Source organism: Cyprinus carpio, chromosome A19 (assembly GCF_018340385.1).
Source record: "Cyprinus carpio isolate SPL01 chromosome A19, ASM1834038v1, whole genome shotgun sequence".
NCBI lineage: Eukaryota > Metazoa > Chordata > Actinopteri > Cypriniformes > Cyprinidae > Cyprinus > Cyprinus carpio.
In genome coordinates, this window is record NC_056590.1 from 16,800,372 (window position 1) to 16,825,749 (window position 25,378).

At 34.7% G+C, this 25,378-nt stretch overlaps 1 protein-coding gene across 1 annotated transcript; it reads right to left on the reverse strand.

Moving 5' to 3' along the window:
• Positions 1-24,392, reverse strand: LOC109090189 (fibronectin type III domain-containing protein 5). The gene is made up of 6 exons (XM_042776787.1): positions 24,118-24,392; positions 15,718-15,833; positions 12,556-12,754; positions 7,573-7,662; positions 6,457-6,642; positions 1-4,860 (listed from the first exon to the last, which is right to left on the reverse strand). The coding sequence occupies exons 1-5, from the start codon at positions 24,194-24,196 to the stop codon at positions 6,503-6,505; spliced, it is 624 nt and encodes a 207-aa protein (XP_042632721.1). The 5' UTR covers positions 24,197-24,392; the 3' UTR covers positions 1-4,860; positions 6,457-6,502.
• Between the last annotated feature and the right edge of the window lie 986 nt (positions 24,393-25,378).

Genomic DNA, 25,378 nt, shown 5'->3' on the forward strand with positions numbered 1-25,378 from the left:
TGTCACATGATCCTTCAGAAATCATTCTAATATGCTGATTTGCTGCTCAAGAAACATTTCTTATCAATGTTGAAAACTGTTGTGCTGCTTAAGGTTTCATAAGATTTGCCAAAATGTGCAGTATATAATATGGCAAACAGCAAGGAATACAGACTCAATCTTCCATTTCCAGGCAGATGAATAAACCAGCTGTGCTTTTTAACATCTCATTCTTCACTATTTGACATTTTTCCATAAATTGGAAAGAAAGCAGTAAGCAGTACACTAGTATTCCACTCCGAACACAGCCCATATCTGTTCATTGTGTCTATTTCTAATGAAATGATCAATAATCGGAATGAAAGTGTTGCCGGTTAATACAAGACCCAAAACCTCAACACATATCTGAACAGTGAACATCTGAAACACGTAGCCGGTCCTCTCTGGTTTAAGCCAGTCCTCACACCCAGCCTTCTGTTCTTCTGCGTAAGCCACACAGACAGAATATTGATATGAGCCATTTTTCACCCAGCAGTCTGCCTGAGCTGTCTTCCCCATGGCCAAGGTTAATTAGCAGTCATTAAAAAGAAATATACGCTTTCCTCCTCAGGCGGGAATGAAAAACGAAGGTGCGGATGACTTGTAGATGGCAGCGGAGTGAGAGGACAGTACGTTAGCCTGTCGCCATGGTGACAGAGATGAGGAGGTGATGGTCACCAATGCGGGGATGTTTAATTGTTCTGAGATTCCTTCAGGTGCCTTTTCAACATGCTTGATTAATTGTGCAATACATCCTGACAATGAGGGCTTTTGAATATGAATGGCCACCCGACCTGAAGTCCTCTATACTGAAAGTAAATAGAAGTATTAACTTTTACACTCTTCTATGCGTTTGAAAAATGAGACTGCCCTATTTCAATTCCACTGCTCATTGTGTACTCGTACGCTTGGTTTGGAGATGAATGGGAGGTTTTGTTCTTCAGATCAGATACTGACAGTCTAATACACGTCCTTGGGAAATGCATATGGTCTGTAACCTTATTAAAGTTGAACTGTTGCAATGTCGTTCTGAACGTGGAGTCCCAAATGACCAACGGCTGAGGGAATCAATGTTTTCTAGACTTCTGACCTGCATTCCTACAATTTTTCATTCCTGACATGTGAGGACTTATTCAGTCTAGCTGATAAGGACACTATCCTGTCAGACAGTACAATACACTAACACAGGAGTTTTCAACCTTTTCGGGCACGCGCTGTATGTAAGATTTTGGCTCATAAAAAGCATAAAAATACCATAATATGTTTGCAAATATTTAAAAAACATGCCAAGTTGACATACTTGTTTATCTGAAAAACAATGCTACCATCAGTTCTTGAAAATGTGCGTTCCGGGCCGGAATGTCGATCTTTGTTTTGGTTTGTGAAACCCGCCCAGTTTACCCAATTGTATTTCGGCACCCCGAAAACGATGTTGTATACATGACAGACCAGTATGTGGCACTGTAGTTCTGACACAGAGATACACTAAAAACGGAGAAGAAGACTTGGACTATGTGCATAAACCTTGCGCGCGGTATACAAACGAACATGGAACAATACATTTATTAATCTGTGTTAATGTTAGTTAATAAAAAGACAGTCAGACAGTGTTTATTTTTTTTTGTTGCTGTTACGTGATATAGTGGTGTCTGTCTAGCACCGAGACGTGGTGGGCTGATGACGTCATTGTTTCAGAAAATGTACGAATTCGCTGTCCACACGAAAACGCAAGGGCATCATTTTCAGATTAATCCACTTTGGGTTTCCAAAAAATATCAGTTTCACTCTCCCAAAACGCCTGATCTGTGTGGACGAAACGCCTATACGATACAAAATTCATGCATATACAGCTAAACGCGTCTCCGTGCGGACGGGGCCTCAGTCTGATACTCGAGCAAATGCTGCTCTAACTTTTTGACTGATTAGCAGTGGGACTAATCAGATTGGCACCTTGTGGATGGCTAAAGATTTGCTAGCTCATTCATATATAGGCTACTGGATGGTATGCCTCTGAATTAACAGATGCTCGCACCCCACAGGTTGAAAACCCCTGCACTAACACAGTGGTTCCCAACACTGTTCCCGGAGGCATCCCAACACTGCACATTTTGCATGTCTCCTTTCTCTGACACACCAATTTCAGGTCTTGAAGTCTGTACTAATGAGCTGATGACCTGAATCAGGTGTGTTTGATTAAGGAGACATGGAAAACATGCAGTGGTGTGCCTCAAGGACCAGGGTTGGGAACAACTGCACTAACAGACAAGACTGCTCGCCTGGTCTTGCATACATTTCTTGTACTTCTTAATGAAAGGAAATTTAAAGTCGACATGAACCATACTGACAACCCTTTTTACTTTTGTAATGTGATCTTGTCAACCAAATTACTGTTTACAAAGAGCTTTTTTTAAAAATTGTGTCTACAATATTGGAAAAAAAAGATGAAAAATGTGCATGATGTTTTAACTAAAAATGACTGGAAATTATTAAAAAACGTCGCAAAATGTTACCAATGAACTAACAATGATTTGAAGAACACAAATCTTAGAAAAATCAATTTCAGTTATGACCAACTGAATGAAAATGAGTAAACTGAAGTGTTTTGTTAGCAGTTTAATGTACTTGCCCTTTCCTGTTTGGTGAGGCAATCATCTGATGATCATATATAAAATGGTTTAATATATTGTTCAATTTTTGCAATTGTTGTCAATTAAATTGTCAACAGGAATAAGAAGGTATTTTAAAATTAAAAAGCTAAAATTAATGAATACATTATTATATATATTTTTTTTTAAACAAAAACCATGTCTAGCTAAAAAAAAAAAAGACGTAACATATATGTAGTCCCATACAAAATGAGGGCGAAAAACTGATATTGTGGCCAATAATTAAGAATTAATTCTCAAAAAAGCATTTTGTGCCCACGTTTTACTAATTTGTGCACAAGGAATTAAGTAGTGGGGAACAATTCTCAATTCACGGTTATGATATCTTGTTTTTTCCAACTTGCATGTCAGATGTGGGTCTCCAGAAAATAAATGAATAAAAAAAAAAAAAAATGAAATGTGACACATTTACATGTTAAAGTCAGGGTAGGTGATTTGGTTCAAAACCATTTTTTTGTTGTTGTTGTTGTAATGATGGTGGCAAGTCTCTTCAAACCAGATAGCAATCACTAATTAAGTGGTCTAAATGTATTACTATGTATTGATATGGTTTGTGGAAGGTGTAGGACCATAAAATGTTCATCCAGTCATATCCCTTGGTTCAAGGGCTGTCTGTCAACATGTGTATTAGCATACCTCTGTGCACCCTGTTCACACAGTCATGATACGTCATCAGCGCGTTCCATTACACTATTGCAGACCGAACGAGAATGGAAGGTGTTATTATTGTAATAATATGTGCTTTGTACTGTAATGTTTTCTCATCAGTGAATGAGACATAAGGTAATCTGACAACATTGCATTCAACTCTCTGCCAACGCCATCTGTCATCGTGTCACTGGTTAGCCTCTGCTCTGCCTGTGTGCATTCAGGTGTTTTTGGAGGAGGCATGGCTTTGGAGAGTGATTATGAAGGAAGGGTGGGATCTTATGCTTTCAAAGAAAGCTTACTATTGATATAGTCGATCCTAAATCGCCTACCCTAGCTTTAAAGATGATATTGAAACAGTAAGGCAAAAAAGATAGAATTATCAATCAAGAATTGAATGGATTGCAAAAAAAAAAAAAAAAAAGGTCTAACGTTTTAACTTTGTGATAACAGAGGAATCAATCCCAATAAGACTAGCAAGGTGTAGCATGAAACTAAATATAAAGTCAGTTTTGATTTCATGTCAACTTTAAGACTGAACTGTTTAAAGGGAAAGAAATCTAAAAGAAAGCCTTTAGAAAAAAGGCACCCAACTCTATATCACGTCACATAAAAGCTGTAAATAGTCATACTTGTGACCAATATGCTAATGATTGTAATATGAGGACCAGACCATCACTGTACAGTAATGTGCTCATTAGGGACAGCAAGCTGTTGATTTACTCAACACACAAGCGTTAAATACGTTTTCTATCACTATTACTATATGGAGCTCTTCATCATCAATGGCTGAAATGCAGTTTGCTGTGATTGGGTCACAGGTGGATGAATGCGACACAGCCAATGTGATCCATCGTTTTTCCTGTGGATGTTTTCCTGAATGCCCTGAGAGCAAGAGTGCTGAGAAGAAAGATGCCACCGCACCAATTAAACCACATCAAATTATCTAGACTGTCCGTGATTGGCTGCTGGAGGGAGGATAATGGAGTAAAGAAATCGAAACTACAAGTGTGAAAATGAAGGAACCGAATACACAAGATAGCGACAAGCATGGAGAGATATTGAAGTGAAATATCGTAATGTCAGCCCTGTCAGAGACCTGATCCTGGTTCGGAGCTGATAATGGCGGTGAGCTCAGAAAAACGCTCTTGCTTCTTTTTCACAACACACCTTCCTGGTTTATTTCAGGTTTATGCAGGGTGTCAGGTTTCTCCTTATCTCAGTGAGTCTACACAGGAGCCAAAGACACTCCTGGTGGCGCGGCGTCTCTGGTTTTCCAGCTCACGGCGGGGTTTGAGTCCTGCAGCTGTGGATCGAATCTCAACAACTCGCTCCAAACGGCTCAAGCTTCCAGTTCTGGAACCATCTTGTCCATTTTGTCCTCAAGTTTGTGTCAGTGTGCCAAACAGACAAGCACCAAAGAGTTCATGTTGGTCGATGGGAATACTAAAAGGTCGTTTGATTGAGGATGAGAGGTGGGCTTCACAACTTTTGTGATTTGATGGCTTACTTGTTTTGTCTCAGAGCACTTTGGGGAAGACAAAACAAAATGAGAGTTAAAAGAACATAGGCCTCATTCCCTCAAGGAAATATAACTATTGCTTGCAAGGCAGTAAAAGAACAGTGTGTGCTTAGGACACTAAACTTGTCAGTCGGCTGCACACAGGAATCAATAGACACACTATGTTCCAAAACCTAGGCAGCAGTTTAAGGCATCATAGGTGTGCTACTGACACAAAGGCTGTTCCAAAAGGTGGGCGGGATCATTATATTAGCATTGCATGTATCCTTTGTGGACAAGAATACATTGCTGTGCATTGATGAGCAGTCCAATAAATCCAAGATGGCAGAAAAAGTGAGAGAAATGTCAATTATAAGGATACATATAATTCACTTAATACTAAAAAAGTATAGCTACAGATTGTTTAAATTTAATAAAAATGAATTATGTCCTCCAATTTTTTTTTTTTTTTTTTTTTTTTTGGTGATATATTTATCCATGCTTATTAGAGTGTTATGACATTATGCCTGGAAGACAAACCCATCTAAATTCACAATTCATTGTGCTAATAGATGTTAGGAACCAATGACCAATTGCAGTTAAGTATACAAATATCAATGACAAGATTACTGTAAAGGTTGTTTTTCAAACTTTAATGCAAAACTTGTTTAATGAAATTGTAAAATATCATAATTCATGTAATATATTGTAATGTAATATAAAATAAAAATATGTAAAATAACCATTTAAGATGAATTAGATTAAATGTATATGTACACTATACCATTCATAAGTTTGGGCTCAGTAAGATTATTATTATTTTTTTTATTTTTTTTAGAGAAGTCTCTTATGCTTAACAAGGCTGCATTTATTTGATCATGTACTGTAAGACAGTATACAGAAAGAACGAAAAAACAGTAATATAGAAATAGTATAACTTATAATATCTGTTTTCTATGTGAATATATTTTATATATCCTGTGATGCAAATCTGAATTTTCAGTATCATCACTCCAGTCTTCAGTGTCACATGATCCTTCAGAAATCATTCTAATACGCTGATTTGCTGCTGAAGAAACATTTCTGATTATAATCAGTGACAAAAACAGTTTTGCTGCTTCATGTTTTTGTGAAAACCAGTTTTTGATAACTGTCTGTCACATTCTGTCACATTTGATAAGAATATTAATTTATTTAAAAAATAAATAAATAAATCTTACTGACCCAAATCTTTTAAATCTTATAGTATAGTATAATATGTATTATAAAATTAGAAAGGTATAAAGAGAAACAAACAAACAAAGACAGTACATATTAGACTAAATAAAGTCTGGATGTTAAGCGGTCCAGGCTTTCAGAAGTTTAATATTTTGGTTTGGCAGTTTAGAACAAATCTGAATTACAAGGAGGAATACTAATTAATTAAACAAATTAATTAACATTTCCATGTTTGTAACCGTAACATCCTATCAATAGTGAGTGAAATGAATTATATTAGAAAAGAAAACAATAAAGCATTTTTTTTATTAATTTTAAAGCTACAAAACAACAGAAGATCAAACTTCATTTGATATTTTAGTATTTTCGATTCTGTCAAGCAAGCACACAAACAAGTGAACATACCTGTCCTGAGGCTAAAGCCTATTATTGCCGACAGGGGAAGGCGTAATTAGACCTTGCTGCGCAGTAGTCCCCCCGTAGGGTGCTCTGGGGTACTACACTCTGACGAGTTCTTGGCTTTGTCCTTGTTATTGTTGGGCTCGTTGTCTTTGATGATGTCATACTGACGGCAGAACAGAGCTATCACACCTGTGCACAAACAGGCATGAGGAAGTGAGAGAGAACAACTATTCAGAGAGTCGAAGTCGTATTGATGGATGGAACCTTGTCGAAAAAATGTAATGATGGATTGCACCATGATTCTGCCCCAAAATAATAACATGCCAATTTTAGCTGGACTAGAAAAGGATGATGAGCTGTGCTGCGGCCTTGAGTGTATGTTGTGCTAGTGCTGTCCTGTTTGATTATTTATTCTCTAGACTTCTCAGAGATTTGGTGTGGATTATAAAAAGATAAGGAAGGCCTCTAAGACCCAATTATAACATTAGAAACACTTTTGTCTTTTCTCTGCTCTACAAGAAAGGAAGGGTTTATGACCAAAGACTACAGATCTTGAAAACTTTATAAGTAAAACTTGATGACATTTATATCAAATCCCTATGTACTGTCATTTGCATATGTACACACAAAGAGTTAGAAATGTCATAATTTGCATAATGTGAATAAATGAAAATTTAAATATATTTTTCATTCAGAAATTGCTTGTAAGTTTCACAAAGACACTGCAACAATTGCAAAGAAATTTAATTAACTTTTTGCCTTGTGGAAATGTTACTATTTATAGCTTTTTTAATATTTATATTTGTATTTTAGATATTTATTAAACTTTCTAAATAAACTTTATTATAAAACTTTTCAAAAGCTATGAATGTTTTGTGTTTTAGAAATGTTGTCTTCTATATAGCATTGATTCTATGACCTTCGTAATCTTTTTCTTCTCGTGACACATCTGTTGATCAAAGTGTAAACACAAGATATCACACTCAATCTGACGTTTTCAAATTGAATCAAATTTAGGTCACTTTCAAATGTTGAAATACATTTGTGTGAATGTGTCAAGGTGTCAACAGAAAGATGATTCTCACCGGGAAACTGCTTGATTGCTGGTCACGTTCTTACCTGCCCACATGACGAGAACCACCACGATGATAATGAGCTCTCCAGCCCTGAGCTGGGCGGCCTGGCCAACCTCCTCCATGGTCACTTCATCTGTGTGAATTCAAACAATCACAGCTCACTCGCATATTTTCAAAGCCAAACACATGCACAGCTCTGCAGTTATCAAAGCTCAGGCATCGTGACAACATGCAAACCACAGTAGAATTATTCAAGGAATTAAGACCATCTTTGAATGTCTAATTAATTATTAAATTAGCCTCAAGAGAATATAAATCCTAAAGCAAACATTCTTCTCTGGCTTAGATATGACCAAACCTTCATACTTCTTGTCAAAAATCACAATCATTTTCATCAAACTGGCTGCTTCCAGCCAAACCAATGTGAAAGCTCATCAGAAGCCATGTTAGAGGATCACTTTAGGGTTGAGCTGGGATGAGACCTCAGGGGTCACTTTCTTGTCTAGAGATTGAAAGCGTCCAGTGATTAAAGCCTTGTTATTTAAAAGAAACTGTACGCTGCGCTCTGTTCTGTTCACTGATTAACCGCAGAGGGAAAAGCAAAGTTCTTCAACATCCTGCTTATCTGAAGGAGCAGAAGCGCAGTGTTTCACAGTGATCTTACACTCGTCTCTTTGTGCGCCTCTTCATTCTCTGAAGAAAACGTCAATACCCTTCAGGTCAAACTGAAATGTTATTGGATGTCTCAGGCGTTTGAGTGCAGGGGAAAAGTTGGAGCATTTTTCAGCTCACCGTCGACATCAATACATGTCATGAGTCCAGTAAGAAAAACAACATGAAGCCACCCTGAAGCGATGGAGAGGGGAGGCCCACGGAGGGAAAGATTAACTGTCTGTGTTTATTAGCCGCTCTGGTATTTAGTGAAGTGTAATGGTGCTCGCTTGATTAATTAGAGTGTAACGTGAGCACTAATGCCTGATGATTAAACTGTTTTTTTGTAAACGCTCCTGCTATCTAAACTGACACATGCGTCAGCTAACAGTTAGCCATCCGTAAACCACTCTCTGCTGCACCCAAGCACATTTCTACCCCTGATCCAGCACAAATGACATTAGTGCAGAGTTCATTTTTAAATACAGTGTGTTCTAAAACATGTGAAAACGCTCCTATTACGTGAAAAAAATGCATTATATCGTCAGCATAAATATTTGGTTCTTTATTATTATTATTATTATTATTATTATTTTAAAATTGTGTTTTTGTATGTTGCTAAAATAATGTAAGCAAGAACTTCTGACTTAGAAAGAGTTCAGAATATTACACTTTTCTTTGTTTAAAATGGTTCAAAATAGCAAAATGTGGTTCAGGGTTAAAATTCGATTTAGATTTTTGGGCCCAATGTATGTTATAATGTTAACAGTATTTTAATATAATGTTGCAATGTATTTTAGTGATGTAAACCTACAAAATGCTGTTTAGTAGTTGATCAATGGGCCTTTTTGTTTAAAATACATAAATAAATACCTAAATTCAGAGAGCAAGGCAAATATTTTGTTATACACTAGCATACAATTTTTTTTTTTTTTTGTATTAATACTTTTATTAAGCTAGGATGCATTAAATCAATCAAAAGTGACAGTAAAGACATCTATAATATAAAAAAAATCAATTTCAAATTAAATGGTGTTCTTTTGAATTTTCTATTTATCTTTAAAAAAGAGAATCATTGTGGTATTATAAATATTATGCAGCATAACTGTTTTCAACATTAATGATAATAAAATTAGCAGAAAATCAGCATATTAAAATTTTTTCTTAGTTATTGTGTGACCTCTGAAGACTGGAGTAATGATGCTGAAAATTCAGCTTTGACATCACAGGAATTAATTACATTTTACAGTATTTTCACATTTTTACTGTATTTTGTATCAAATAAATGCAGCTTTTGTGAGAAAAAGAGATTTATTTTAAAAACATTTACAAAATCTTACTGACCTCAAACTTTTGAAACTAAGTGCAAATGATATGTGCACTAAATTTATATATATATATATATATATATATATATATATATATATATATATATATATTTCATTTTTGGGGGAGCAACATTCCTTCAAACTAAATCATGGTTCACTGTTTTTCAAAAACATGGATGTGAGGGATGAAGAGGTATCATAATTTGACATTTCACTGATGTCTGAGGTTACACCTCAGTGAAAACTCCTGTGTGGATCCTGCCCGACTCTAACCTGCACGACTGAGGATTTGACACCAAATGTCATCAGTACGGTCCAGTGCCAAAGACTGATGCTCACCCACAAAATGGCAAGCGTTTCAGCAACATAAGCCCCCCCAGCAGATGTTTGTCCAAGTAAGTAGGTCATCGAAATGGATTATACAACAGAAAAAGTGACTGTATTGTGCTTTGCTCTATAGATAAGACAAGCTTCTAGTAACAGAAAAATGAATGGGAAAATTCACAAAAGTGAACACTTGATGGCCTGAATTATGACACAACGCCATTTTTAGAGCGGTTGTATAACCACCTCCCCGCTGTGTGTGTGTGTGTGTGTGTGTGTGTGTGTGTGTGTGTGTGTGTGTTTTCCCTCTACTGAATTGATTTGACTGTTAGTCATCTTTCAAACAGATCTATTTTTTAACTGTACAAATGTTGAACCTTGAATGTCTTTTATCAGTATTGTATCTCTGATCTCTGCATATAATAAGCCCCAGAATCTCAATCTAATATGTCTGATTCATTCTAAAATCTAAATTTTGCCATAATTTCCTCACACTCACATCGTTCTAAAAGTGTATGACTGTTTCTTGTAATATAAAAAAGACATTTTTTTTTTTTTTTTTTTTTAATAAAATAGGCCTACTAAATATGCAATTGCAATAAATAGATTTTGGGGATTTTAAGCTTCAAAAAGTACCGTAAAAGTCATAAATGGGATCCATACATTTAAGCTATGAATCATTCAGACCAGATTTATGAGCTTGGTCCATCTATTTATTGAAAGATATCACTTCAATAAACTGTTCGTGAGTCAGACATAGCAACTTTGTCACTGGACATTCCTTACCAAAAAGTAGTATACTTCAATTTTATTTTATTAAGTATACTTAAGTAAAGTTCAAGTATATTTTTAAGTATACTTTATGTAGCAAGTATACAAATATCAGTGTTCTAGTAGTATACTTGTAAGTGTACTGTTTCAGTACTCCTTGGGACTAAATTGGCCCACTTTCTAGTACATAAAAGTATACTTTAAGTATAACAGTAGCAAACTTTGAGTACACAACTAGTTAACCTCTATGTTTGTAGTTTGTACTGCAATTATAAAATGTAACTTATATGTATACTGATAGTTTACTAATTAAATACTTTGAAGTATACTCTCAGTAAACTACTAGTTTTGTAGTTTTATACTGCAAGTATACTCATAAGTTTTCTTATAAGTGAACTGTACATAATACTTTACGTATACTACTATGTCCCTATTTAAGTTTTAATTTGTATATATTTTGTTATACGAATATCTGAACATACAAAACATCCAAAGACAGAACAGAGTATCTGTTTGTAAACAAATCATTTTATTCTAGCTTCATGCATTCTTTTTATAAACACTTCAATGTGGTTAAGTTTCGTAAAAAAAAAAAAATAAATAAAAAATATTTTGAACAAAAAGCTGAAAAAAAGACTATGAATTGGATTCAGAATTATAATCAAAACGTAGATGAAGTCAATCAACACCCCAAAGCTTGACTGTTATTATTATTTCTTCATCGGTTAACATTTTATTCCATAACGTTACAGTTTTGATGTTTCATGTCAGATGATCGTTTTACATGTGTTAGTATCTGTTGTTTCTTTTTCTTCTTCACTTGTGTATAAGTAAAGTATACTTAAATGTCATTTTAAGTATATTTCTGAGGAGTACATACAGTCCATTTCTGAGAAGTATGTACATAAAAAGTAAACTAAAAGCACACTTTCCTATTTTTAGTTTAAAAGAATTAAACTAATAGCACACTTGAATAAACCTCTTTTTTGTACGGGATCTTGCACAGAACTACAGCTGAACTCAAAAAATTCAGTCAATAATGCAATAAATTTCATCTCAGTACTCAGTGCCTGTACTCCTTGTTCCAGCACTTCTCATATTATTGCCCCCTTAGCATGAATCGCTTTGTTTCATTCCCTGTTTGTAAGTCACTTTGGATAAAAGCATCTGCTAAATGTGTAAATGTAAGCTTCAATCTGTTCATAACACAAAGCTATCATATGGCTTCAGAAGACTTGGAATATAGTACACAAGGCATATACACTCATTTTATGATACTGCTATGGAGCTTTTTGCTTTTTCGGAGCTTGAAAGCCCCAGTCCTCACTCACTGCCATTAAACTGTAAACTGATGTTCTCAAAATTCCCTGCATGACTCTCCACATTTGAAAGTATATGTTTCTTAATAGTTTTTGTTATCAGTTATGTACATTTGGGTTTTATGTTACATCTTCTGTTGTTTACTGAATGTTTAATGTATCATTTTAGTGTTATGTGTTACCATGTTGGTGTTTTGTGTTTTTTGGTGAATGACTTCTATAAGTATATAGTATTAGTCTATATATTTATATATTTAAGTACATACTCTGTGTACCTTCTATAAGTGTGTGTGTGTGTGTGTGTGTGTGTGTGTGTGTATATATATACACACTGTATATATACTTCAGTTTGTGGAAAAGCTACTTGCAATGAACTTTGATTCTTCCTGTGGCTTTCTCTTTTGTCCAAAATTATTTTGTAAATGCTACAGAATATTTTTTACAGTGAAGATATAATGTCAAAATTACATTGTAAATATGCTAAAATTGCAATTGCAGGATATGAATTGCAAAATTTCCAAAATGGTACTATTTCAAATAATTTCCAGAACTATTATGGCATTTTGGACTATTATGTCCAAAAAAAAAAAAAAGAATCCTGATTTTTGTAGTAGTTTTTTAGTGCTGGCTTACCTGGGCTTTTTGAGGCCAGTTTCTCTGACTCTTTGGGAGTGCGGAACAGAACAGGTTCACTCAGGGGGCTAGTGCCGCTCATGCTAATGGACTGCACATGGACAATGTATTCTGTGTCCTCCTCCAAGTCCCACAATGCACATGAACGAGTGGTGGTGTTCACTTCCTGGATGAATCGCAGCATACGAACGTCCTTTTTCTATAAACATCAAAATGAATAAAAATCTAAGGAGACATGATTGATGTCACAAGCATTAAAGTCAATGTGAAATCAATATGTATCCTATTTACTTTTCTTATACATGTTCCTAGTCTAGTTGTGAACAATTCATCAGTTTATCTGAAGTAAAAAAAAAAAATAAAACTGTCATTGTAATACATATAATAATCAGTAGGTAATATGCAACAACTTTCCTATTTGGTTGACATCACTCTTCTTTTTCCTCATATTTTTCTCTCCAATATCAAATGATCCATTTTATCCATTTATTTATTTATTTATTTATTTATTTTTCTCTTTTTATTTATTTATTTATTTTGGAAGATAAAATGGGTAATTATCACCATTTAACAAATAAATTTGAAAGCTCTTATTGATGATTTTTTTATGGGTAATTATCACCATTTAACAAATAAATTTGAAAGCTCTTATATATGAAAGCTCTTCATGGGTAATTATCACCATTTAACAAATAAATTTACACGATTTAACAAATAACATATGCATCTTTAGATATTGTTTCTCTATCATTTCTCTTTCCGCTCTGTTTGTGCATGCATCAAAAAATGAGAGCAAAGAAATAGCTCATATCCCATGTAATAATACAGCTAATTTTCTTCACAAATAAAAGTTAAAAATTCTGAAACTAAATCCATACAAATTACCCTTTTTGAAATAAAATAAACAATAGCTGAAATAAATCTAATTTTCATTTTGCTGTGCATCACAGCACAGGGACAGTGCTCATTAATATAATAAATGATATTCCCTTTAATTCTGATTCTGGCAAAATATCAGTGCTGGTACTAATAGGTCTTAATGCTGTGTTTGACACTGTCAATCATAATATACTTCTAGAGAGACTGGAAAACTGGGTTTCTGGCTTTCTGGGATGGTACTCAATTGGTTCAGGTTATACTGAGAAGGGAGAGGTTAATATGTGAGTATAGGAGAGCATAAGTCTAAGTGGATGTCCATGACGTGGAGTCCCACAAGGCTCAATTCTTGCACCGCTCTTGTTAAGCATGTATATGCTCCCACTAAGTCAAATAATGAGGAAGAACCAAATTGCCTATCACAGCTATGCTGATGATACCCAGATTTACCTAGCCTTTCAACAAATGACTAGAGCCCCATTGACTCCCTCTGCCAATGTATTGATGAAATTGACAGTTGGATGTGCCAGAGCTTTCTTCAGTTAAACAAGGAGAAAACTGAGAAGTCATTGCATTTGGAAACAAAGATGAAGTTCTCAAGGTGAATGCATACCTTGACTCTAGGGTTCTAACACCTAAAAATCAAGTCAGGAATCTTTGTGTGATTCTGGAGACAGACCTTAGTTTCAGGAGTCATATCAAAGCAGTGACTAAATAGCATACTATCATGTCTAAAACATTGCGAGAATTAGATGTTTTGTTTCCAGTCAACACTTGGAGAAACTTGTTCATGCCTTTATCACCTCCTATATTAAGGATGATTTTACTCGTTTATAAATCACTCAATGGCCTAGGACCTAAATACATTGCAGATATGCTCACTGAGCAAAGACCACTCAGATCATTAGGATCAAGTCAGTTAGAAATACCAAGGGTTCACACAAAACAAAGGGAGTCCGCTTTCAGCTATTATGCCATCTGCAGTTGGAATCAGCTTCCAGAAGAGATCAGATGTGCTATAACATTAGTCACATTTAAATCCAGACTCAAAACTCATCTGTTTAGCTGTGCATTTATTGAATGAGCACTGTGCTATGTCCTGCTGATTGCACTGTATTTTATTTATAATATATTTTTTTAAACTATTTAAAATTCATTTTAAATCAATTTTAAATCATTCAAAATTCCTTGTTTTATTGTTGTGATTTTTTTAATGGTTATTTTACTTCCTTTTATGTAAAGCACTTTGAATTACCATTGTGTATGAAATGTGCTATATAAATAATCTTGCCTTGCCTTGCCTAGTATAGCTTAATGTACTAAAACGATTAAAAAAAACTACATAAAAATTACAAAAACAATACATTTACTAAAACTTTAAAATTAAAATGGAAAACATTGTTTCAAATTAATTTTCATGTTAAATAAATTGTAAAAGCACGTTAAAACAAACTTTTAGGACTGATTTTCATGTAAGTATTTTAATGTATTCTCTCTACACAGTATCAGTATCGAAAGTATTAGTACTTCAAGATCCACCTATCCTTACCTCTTTCACTCAAATGCATATTCATATAAAAGTAAAATGAGTTTCACATGCTATTTAATGTTGAATTTAATAATGTTTTGACTTGGGACACCCAAGCACAACTACATAGCCAAGGCATTCTTATTAAGACTCATGTTTTTAAATCATGAATTATACACAGTTATTTTCACCTCAATAATGTGAATAGAAATATGTATCTGCATTTAAATGAGTCATTGCCAGATACGATGTACAGTGTGCACTAATAAACAGTGCTATCAGCACAATTTATTCTTAGAGAATTCCCATAGTTGTGATAAGTGGCCTAAGAATTTCACATGGAGTTAAACAGTTAACAAACAAACACATTCATGCACACTGCAGAAACTCTGTCTTGCTCAGTTTGGTGACAAGCTGTAATGGCTTTGTACTCGAGCAGATGGTCACTGCAACCCTTATTACGGAGGTCTCCACAGAGACTGCTTTCTTCAAATCTGCTTACACACACACACACACACACACACACACAAACTAATGCATGCACGCATAAAACATTTACAGAAAGCTCAAGGCCACCTAAAATATCAAGAGCATGTGCCCTTGAAGAGAAAGTATATAGAGTCTACATCAACACATAATCAACATGCTTACACAAGCATTCCTCCATGATATTGCCTCATTAAACTTGAGTTATGAGGTGATTTTGCCGTGTTTTGCACATGTAAAGACTCGAAATTGACCATAAACTGGTTCAGTACCTGCTGGGTGATGGCAAACCCAATGACTGGGTCTCCCTCCAGAATGTCCCATGTCACTATCGCTGAGTTCCCCTCCAGTGCTTTGATGGTCACATTGAGTGGAGCAGATAAACTGTCTGAGGATGACAAATATAACAGACAGAAAGGGATAAAAGGTGCTGATGTGACATGCTACAAGACCTCTCACGCAGTCATTAAAGTCATTTATGATAACTGAACAACCATTTTATTCAACCATTTATCAGAAAAAGCAAGGAGTAAAATCACTGTCCAGTTGATAAACATTACATATACTAGATAAAAATAATATGTATACAGTGTATCTTTATATAATTTATAGCGAGAGAGATCAGAAATATTTGAAACACAAGCTGGTTGGCCTCTGCTTATTCTGCAGCCAATTAGATTGCTTGCTCAGCATTTAAACAGTCTGGTTCAGTGTTCACTGTAAGCTGGTCCTGACGTAGCGTACCTTCCTCTGAAACCCTCCACTTCCACCAGCACCACCTGTCTAAATATTTATGCAGCAGCAGAATATATTACATGCTCACCGAAGCGAGTCTATCAAAGGCATCAAGTCCAAACTTTCTCTGCTGCAGCAGTATATGTAGTAGATCTAGTCCTCCGAGAACAAATACATAAACATTGTCATATCCATTACATTCTAAAATTGTTATAAGAGTTGTCATGATTAAAACATTATAAAAGTTTTATATATATATAGTTCTGATGCAGTATATATATGTATAAATATAATGCTTGAACACAATAGCCTACCATACACGAGCTAATAGCGTTAAGTAATAAAAATCATTCATAGTTATGTAGAATGTACACATATACTGAAGTGAAATTACAATACTTATTTGATATTATCCTTACAACGTATTTCCAGTTCATATATTGGTAAAGTGTTTCTATGGTCACTCGAATTAACAAGACTTGGGACACCCAAGCACAACTACATAGCCAAGGCATTCTTATTAAGACTCATGCTTTTAAATCATGAATTATACACAGTTATTTTCACCTCAAATGGTTCATTCTGTCTTTTCTATTTTGTCATTCTCTAACTCTTTTTCTAATGCCGAAATGAACAGTGAGGTTTGGCTGATGGAAATGCCCTGATGCTTAGCTCCATGTTTGCTCTAGATCAATATTTCCACTGCTCTTTACTTTTATTTACTGTGTGGGAGCTCTTAGATTGTTATCTGAACCAGCCTCTTTGTCTTTGATGGTCTTTAAACAAAGAAAATGGCCTGGCACAGCCTAGAGTACACAAAGCCAGTCGCCATTTGGCCATTGGGCATTTTTTTCATGAATTAAATGGAAATGTTTTGCAGCGGAGACATAAGAAGTTGTGTGTCATCACTTGTCAGAATGATAATATGCCGTTACATAAATAGGAGGTGTATAGATCTAATCATCAGTAATGTTTGTTGACTACAGAGTGAAATGGATGTCTGCTCAACATCATCCATCACAATGTAACAAATTCACACACTGCAGATGGGAAATAATGTATTTAAAGGGGATGACAGACACAGAAAGCCAGTCATCCCTGAGGACACAATATGTCTCCCACTGGGCAGGATGTGTTTGGGACAGTCATACATTACACTTTAAATAGGAGAGTAATGTAACATGCATTCAGAAACATGCCTCAGTAGTTTTTTGATGCTTCGCATCCCAGAATTCATGGTTCATGAAATGTTGCTGTGCAAAAGGTTAGTTTGCCCCAAAATGTAAATTATGTAATAATTTACACACCCTCATGTTGTTTTGAACCGCTTGAACCACTTTTCTATATAGAACACAAAATGAGAGAAAATTTTCTCCGTACAATGAAAGCACACTATCACCAAAGCGAAATTAATGCACTGTGTGCTATAATTCACATCTTTGCCATGTTGATATTGTAAACTGAAACTATTAAGAAGTGTTTTTTTTTTCTTTTTTTTAAATGAAATAAACTGAAATAAAAGATAGAAGAAAACTTAAACTGAAAAAAAAAAGAAACACTGTTTGGCAACAAATTGAAATTAGAAAAAATTAAGCGTTAAAATTACTAAAAAGTAGAACTAAAAAAAATTTAAAGCTAAATAGAAATTAAATTAATAAAAATGACAAAAGCATTAACAAAATTACTAAAATTTAAACAAATTTAAAGTGAAAAACCAAATCAAATAAAAATATTAATAAATCCTATAATAGTACAGTATATAAATAATACCTTGTTTATTTGAAGTCAGACAAATAACTTAGTGTAAGGAACAAACCAAAATTTAAATCATTTGCAATGACTGATTACAACACAGCAACGAATACACTGAAGTGCGAATGAGATTTGAGAGCTATTTTGGAAAATACAATTTTCAGCGAATACCAAATTGATTTTCGGTGTCTTCCTCACAAACTATTGTATGACTTCACAAGACTCTAAAGATACCGCACAAGTCATATTTGAACTTCTATGTACTTTAATAGGGTCTTATGACCAGCTCTTGGTGACTGTATGCTTTCATTGTATGGAAAGAGCAGCATGAACGTTCTGCTAAACTACTTCTTTTGGTTTCCATGGAAGAAAATCATAAGGATTTGGGACGGCATTAAGATCAATTTTTCATTTTTTGGGCGGTGAACAATTCTTTTAAATGCGAAATCATTTGTTTGAATTTTTCTTATTCTAGTTTAAAGCTACTATAATCAAGTCACTTGTACACATTTGTACAAATAATTTGCCTTTTATTTGGATATTTTCTAAAAGTCTTCAACACCAGGGCTTCACCTAAGGCTCACTGGCGATACCTTTCAACTTTAATTACCCTCTTAAAAATGAATAAGGTCAAGCTGCCTCAAACACATTTGTTACCAGCACTGAAGAGTTGCGGTTTCAGACATGATGTTAACATACAGTACATTAATGTAACCTTAGGACGGGCTGAAGATGTTCATTCAGTCTTTCTGGATCCCATCGGTTGGTAATGGCTCCACTCATGAGATTCATGTTCTATAGGTCCTTGGCTTGCAGCCAGACACCAAACCTAAAGTGTATTAGTCTGTCTGCGGAGACAAACGTGATTTGAATCTATGGACTCTCTGGGCATTCAATCTCACCATGAGCACTGCTTAGGAATGCTGTCTCTTGGAAAAGTTCATGCGTTTAATTTTTCAAACTGTCAAACGGACTCACAATTACATTTGCCAGTCACCCCATGTGGGAAGAATGAGCGTTCTGGTTCCTACTGTATGTGTTCCTACTCATTACCTAGACCTGCAGCCATGATTTAGGGAGCCCAGGTTATGAGGTGAATCTTCTGGCTTGGCTTGACTGCATCCAGAGTCCCTGGACATGGCCCTTGTAAATATGCAGCTTAGCACTGCAGTCCCACAGGAAGATTTGGAGGGATATTTATTGGTGTAAATTTTGGTCAGGAGCTGAGGCTCTGTCACATTATAAAGAGTAACCTGAAGCTCATTTGATGGTGAGAGGTTGTGCCATTATGTAAATTAGTAAATGCAGTATTTTTTGAGTAGAGAAATATATTTTGTGTGTGTTTGCATGAGGCCGTCAGCTGCTGCAATTTTTCTAAATAAGATCATGAGTCTGGATTTGATCAAAAAACTTATTAAGGTGCAGCACAAGCCAATTATACATGACTGATTTAACAACATTGCACTGCCAAAACATGCCAAAAAAAGGTGAAGTATGTAACTTCTCATAACATTTCTTCATATTATAAATGTTAAAAACACTTAAGTTGCTTAATAATTTTGTGGATACTGTGATACATTTTGAGGCTAGAATGTTGAATATAAAGGTAAAAAGTACAGCATTTATTTAAAATTTATTTAAAATAGAAATCTTTTGTAATAATGTAGAAGTTTTTACTCTGACTCTGAATGCATCCTTGCTGAAGAGATTTTAATTCAGAACATTTCCCAAAAATCTGCCAGCCAAAAATTCAGCTGATGTTGTTTATCTGTGTGTATGTGTTCAAATTTCCAAAAGTGAACTACATCTGGCAAACCTCAGTTTGAGGAAATTCAGAGATGTCTTTGGAGAATCAATAAAAATAAAATTCAGTTATATCTAATAAAAATCAGTTTAAGTAAAATCATAGATATTTTTCAGTTAGAGTTAGGGAATAGAAAATATCATTACCTCAGCATAAAATATAATAGAAGTCAAAGAAATATCCTCACCGTGAGAGGTAAAAATGTGGGAAACTAGCATCTTAGACCAATGTTCCATTAGTTCCTTGACCTGTGAGATTATTTCTCACTGTAGAGTCATTTAGCAAAGCTCCCTTATGGGGAGGAAAAACCTAGTCTCTGATTAACAATTCAGTGATGTCAGAGATGACAGGATGCAGTTTTTCCTGAAGTCTGTAAGCGGTTTTAAGCTCAAGCTGACCTCTAGACTGAGAATATTACACCCTTGAGATTCAAATCCCAGTCTCTGATCCAGAGACCCATGGCCTGCCTTCAACTCAGAGGAAGTGATGCAAACAGCTTCCCTCTAGCATCTAATAACATCTTAGCTTGGAGTGTGCGCCCCACCTGACCTGACAATATTAATAGTAATATCAGCCAGTGAGTATCCACCATCATAAAGTTTGTGTTTAATTAGGGCTTTTAATTAGTTAGTGTTTAATTATTTAGTTTTTTTATTTAACCCTATATGACCCCCCCCAGTTAGTGACTATTAATTAATACATGACCCCCCCACACACACAAAATAATAATATAATAATAATAATAATAATATTAGTTATTTTTGTGTTTTGATTATTGATGATTTTTGAGTATTGCAGTTTTTTTTTGAGAATATATATATTCCAAATGTTTAGAATAAATGCTTAATGTATTTGAAAGAAGTCTGTTATGGTCACCAAGACTGCATTTATTTATATATAGTAAAAAAGTAATACATTAATAATATTGTGAAAACTTAAAATAACGGTTTGCTAAAAAAATACATTAATTAATAATAATAAAAATAATTATTTTATTCAGCAAGGACACTGTACTCAAAAGTGACATTTAAAAGGTTTATAATGTTACCTAAGATTTCTATTTCAAATAAATGCTGTTCATTTGAACTTTATATTGATCAATGTATCCTGACAAAAAAAATAAAATAATAATAATATAAATATATATATATATATATATATAGAACTTTTTTAAACATTGATAATAATAAGACCCAATACCAATAATTGAGCACCAATCAGCATATTAAAATTATTTTTGAAGGCTCATGTGACACTGAAGACTGGAGTAATGATGCTAAAATTCAGCTTTAACATCACAGTAATAAATTACATTTCAACATATATTAAAATATAAAACAGTTATTTCAAATGTCACAATATAACTGTTTTTACTGTATCTTTGATGAAAGGAATACAGCCTTGTTAAGCATAAAAAGATCAATATATATTGGCCTTTTGTCTCTTTTATTACTTTCATTATATTTGAGCATTCAGCAAATATCAGAGAGTGAAACTGTAAAATGCATTAACCACTGCACCACAGTTCCAAACGTCTGAGCAAATCAGGCTTCATGTGCCTCACCAAACTACATTTATACACATATGACACACAATATACTGATGTCTCTTTTTTGAATGTCTATTTAAGTATCGTCAGCCTTAATTTGGGAGCTTTTATCAGTTAAATAGAAACTTATGTGATTAATCGTGATTAATTCAACGCATCCCTTATGCGTCAAAAAAAAAATCTCACTGATAAACTCATAGATTTGCTCTAATATGCAATGCACAGGAGCGATTTGCCCCACTAAACAACATCAGACTCATAAAATATTCACAGTGTCCTCCTGTAGCTTTGATGAGATGCCTGACACTTTCAGATGAAACAAACATGTGAGAGCTCAGAGCGAGGAACTCCACGTTGCACATTGCGGGGGCACCTCTGCCTTTCATCACAGGCATCATAACAAAACACATCAGGCCTGTAATAAGACCATATACAGTCTCTAAAGTTGATCAGTTATTCTCTGCCATGTTTGTTTCACCTGCTTCCTCTGTTGCTTCTTTGTTTGAAACTGTGTTCTTTTCATTACGGTGGGGAAATGTCACTTCCTCTCTTCATTAATATTCCTCCGTCCTGCATCACTGCCAGAGCCTCAGTATAAAGACGTATGGGCAGAGGCTTTGTCGCCTCTCTAGACCACAAACAAGAGAAAAGCTGAGTGAAAAAGGTTTGGTGTGCTTTGTTTGTGTGTATTGTCAGCTGAGGATGTCTATTACAGTTAATCTGTACATAATGTTACATATTAACAACCACTACACCGTAATCTCGTAGCACACGCTGCGCTCTTATTTCCACAAACAGACAGGTATGTTTATACTTCATAAATGTCTTGACAGATATATGGCATGGCCATTTCATTTATGATGCACTTCTATTTTTACATTATTATAGCAGTTTATAATTTTCAGATTGCCAAACAGGTGTTGCTGATGTAAACTGTTTTAGCAGACTGCCCTCCTTCACCAAACAACTGTAATACAATGAAATCAACAGGGACTTCCTCTAGTAAGCCTTTCATTTAATCTTGTCAGTTTCTCGACGTCTGTTATTACCGATGCATCTATTTATTATCCGATTAATTAGATTATCGGTTGATCGTTTAAAAACAGATAATGATCAGAACCTATTATGTCTTGTCAATCAAAAAGGGGGCAGAAAAAGCATTTGCTGAAACTCGCTCAGTGTATAAAATGTCTCTGGCTTAGGTGAAAATGACTACAGAATTGCAATTTCCATTTTTGTCAATAAAATTATATACAGAATGCAAGCCACACAACATTCAATGCTCTCATCCATTATATCATCAACAAATCAATCCACAATATACAATAATCACAATAATAGTGGTGCATATTTGGTGTTACAGATTCACATATATGCTGAAAAAAGGTAACATAAAAATATAATAAAAATCTAAATTGAATTGCTTTATTCAAGACAAAAATATCAATATAAATACATTTATACCACCAAAACTATTTTAAATTGGTTAAATCAGGTATAGAAATAGCCTAGCTCTTTAAAGTAACAATTGCAGGTTACCATTTCTGCAGTGTAGCAAGCAGCACACATTAGCAAATTCAAAGTAATTTCAAATTACTGATGATATATTTAAACTTTCTTTTTTTTTTTTTTTTACATGATGCACTCACTTTCATCACTACAAACAGAAATAAAACTTAAAGCACACATACAGTATGAGGACCAAACTGCTAAAAAACTTGCTAGAATATTTACATTCACATGTGCCATTGCGTTCATGCACCCTAATATGCTTTGTAATGCTTTTGTTTCAGTGTTTTCTGTTAAATCTGGCACTAGTTTTAATTTTAAAAAAAAAGATGAATGTGCATTAACTGTGGTAGTCATTAGCTTGCCGTGCAAATTATTTGCACTCTATTTTCCATATCTAAGCTTTTTATATTGAGAAATTGAGTTATAAAGCACTTTACAAAAGTAAATTATTATAGTAATTTCTTTCCAAGCTGTGAGATTAATTATATGTATTTTAAAACAAGATAACAGAAAAGGCTGAACAATCCAAAAAAATGATATTGTCAACAACCTAATATTGTTATCTGCATATACATCTCTGTATCAATGAAACCAGGTAATATTTTTAGGTTTGCAAACGAATAAAAATAATCAAATGCATGATTCTCGGGATATCCAGGCCAGAGAAAAAGCATAGGCTACTAGCATCGATTTTAAATGATATATTGCTTTGAAAGGTTCAATTAATGGAGAAAGACAAACACAAATACGATTGCAGGAGATTGATTTGTGACGTTGACAACTAAAACAATCATTATCCTGCTCTAGTTATTTAGCTGTTCTAGTTATCAGATCGTTTCCCATTTAACAAATGAATTCAGTAACCTACTATAAATGTGTCTGCGTCCAGACACATTAACCAAAATCCCAATGCCCTAAAAATCTAACGTGCATTCAGACTGTCATTTCTGTCTGGCGACCAGGTTTCTGCTGTCTCTGTTAACAGAATCAATTAGGATCACATGAATTGTTCACAGCATTTACATGCAGTCTGAATGAACAGTCTGAAAACCCACGAGCGTCTCGTGCTTCCCAATGGAGGGCTGAACAGGTAGTAGCGCATCATTTATTCATCTCATACCCGCAACCTGTCTGTTCTCTGCCAATGTGAACATATCAGAATGCATTGCACTTTCTATTTAAAATATAAAACCGTAGCAATTCTGTTCATGCATGTAAATATAGTGTAATGTCTCTTTCTATATCGTGCGCAAAAGCCCAATAATGGCCATATATAATAATGACATGCCTTACAAAATGAGTACAATCACGCAAACTTACCGGCATTAACCGAGGACACGGAAATATAAGCCAAAAACAACAATAACAGCGCAGCGCACAAGCCTTTAATTCCCCACATCCTTCAAGGAATTCTTTACATTCTGTTCGGAAGACGTTGAATCCCATTTACTCGCAAGATTTTTCAACTTATAAGTCGGCCTCTATGTGTTTAACATTCACGACTGGTTGCCGTCTTTATTCCTGCATCAGTCCAGAAGAGCACTGGATCTAAACTCCGTACTTGCCGCAGAAAGTCGCCAGGAGAGGACTGTGTGAGCCCATTGGACGGCAAATGTCACTATTACAATGGGACATAATGAATACTTCCTCCAGGGGGCGCTCGGTGGCTCACCAAGCCGAGTCCTCTATTTAAACGCACTCAAATTTAAGTTGGGTTTCAAGAGCATTTCTAAGCCAAAAAGCATAATGGATTAAATCTATTATTATAACTCTTCGTGTCTGTCGTATAAACTATAATTCTGTTACAGCAATCTTTGTATAAAGGCTAAAAAAAGTACTATTTTATGTAATCACAAACGCCTGTGATTCGCCCGCACTATCAGCGTTGAGAAAAGTAACAGGCACCACGTGACCACACTTTCCAAGTTCCAGCAGTGGTCTGGACGATAATCCACACCCGAATAAAGACACCAGGATCTCCATAAAAGAAAAAAAGAATAAGAATAAGAAAGGAGTGTACTTAGACCTTAGGGGGTCTAAATAATAACTCAAACTGAGGTGTGACCCAAAAACCAAAGGTTGAGGGAGGCTTTAATACTAGCTCTACCAAACAGTTTTGATACATAGGCTATGTTTCAAAATCCTATTCAAATAATATTTCACAAGCACAAAAGTTAGATTGCAGAGTGCAAATTTTCCCCTAGCGCAAATAAATGCTTAGATACGGGAACTTAAAAATTATAGTACACTGCTTGTGTGTTTTCTCTTAGAATCACATTTTGTAATATAATGTACTTTATAATAATTTTCTGTTTAAAAAGTATTTACAACTGCAAATCCATGCTACACTGAAACATGGTAACCTTAAATGTAACGTCTAAGTTTAATCGTTTTATTTTAAAAAAGCCAAAAATATCGCTAAATCGACTGTATGTTCATTTATACCAACAAAACTACATTTTATGGGTTAAATCAAACAGAAATAGCTCTTTAAGGTAGCAACTGCAGGTCACCACTTTTTACAGTGGGTGACAAATGATAATAAGGGTTACGGCAAGATAAGACCCAATTGATTGCAAGA

What these genes read in the sequence shown, in the direction of transcription:
- LOC109090189 (XM_042776787.1), bottom strand. Translation starts at nt 24,196, where the DNA reads ATGTGGGGAATTAAAGGCTTGTGCGCTGCGCTGTTATTGTTGTTTTTG. An exon ending in GGTTTGCCATCACCCAGCAG is followed by an intron (nt 12,755 to 15,717) that starts GTACTGAACCAG and finishes TGATGTTTATAG; the next exon opens with AAAAAGGACGTTCGTATGCT. An exon ending in GGTTCTCGTCATGTGGGCAG is followed by an intron (nt 6,643 to 7,572) that starts GTAAGAACGTGA and finishes GTTTGTGCACAG; the next exon opens with GTGTGATAGCTCTGTTCTGC.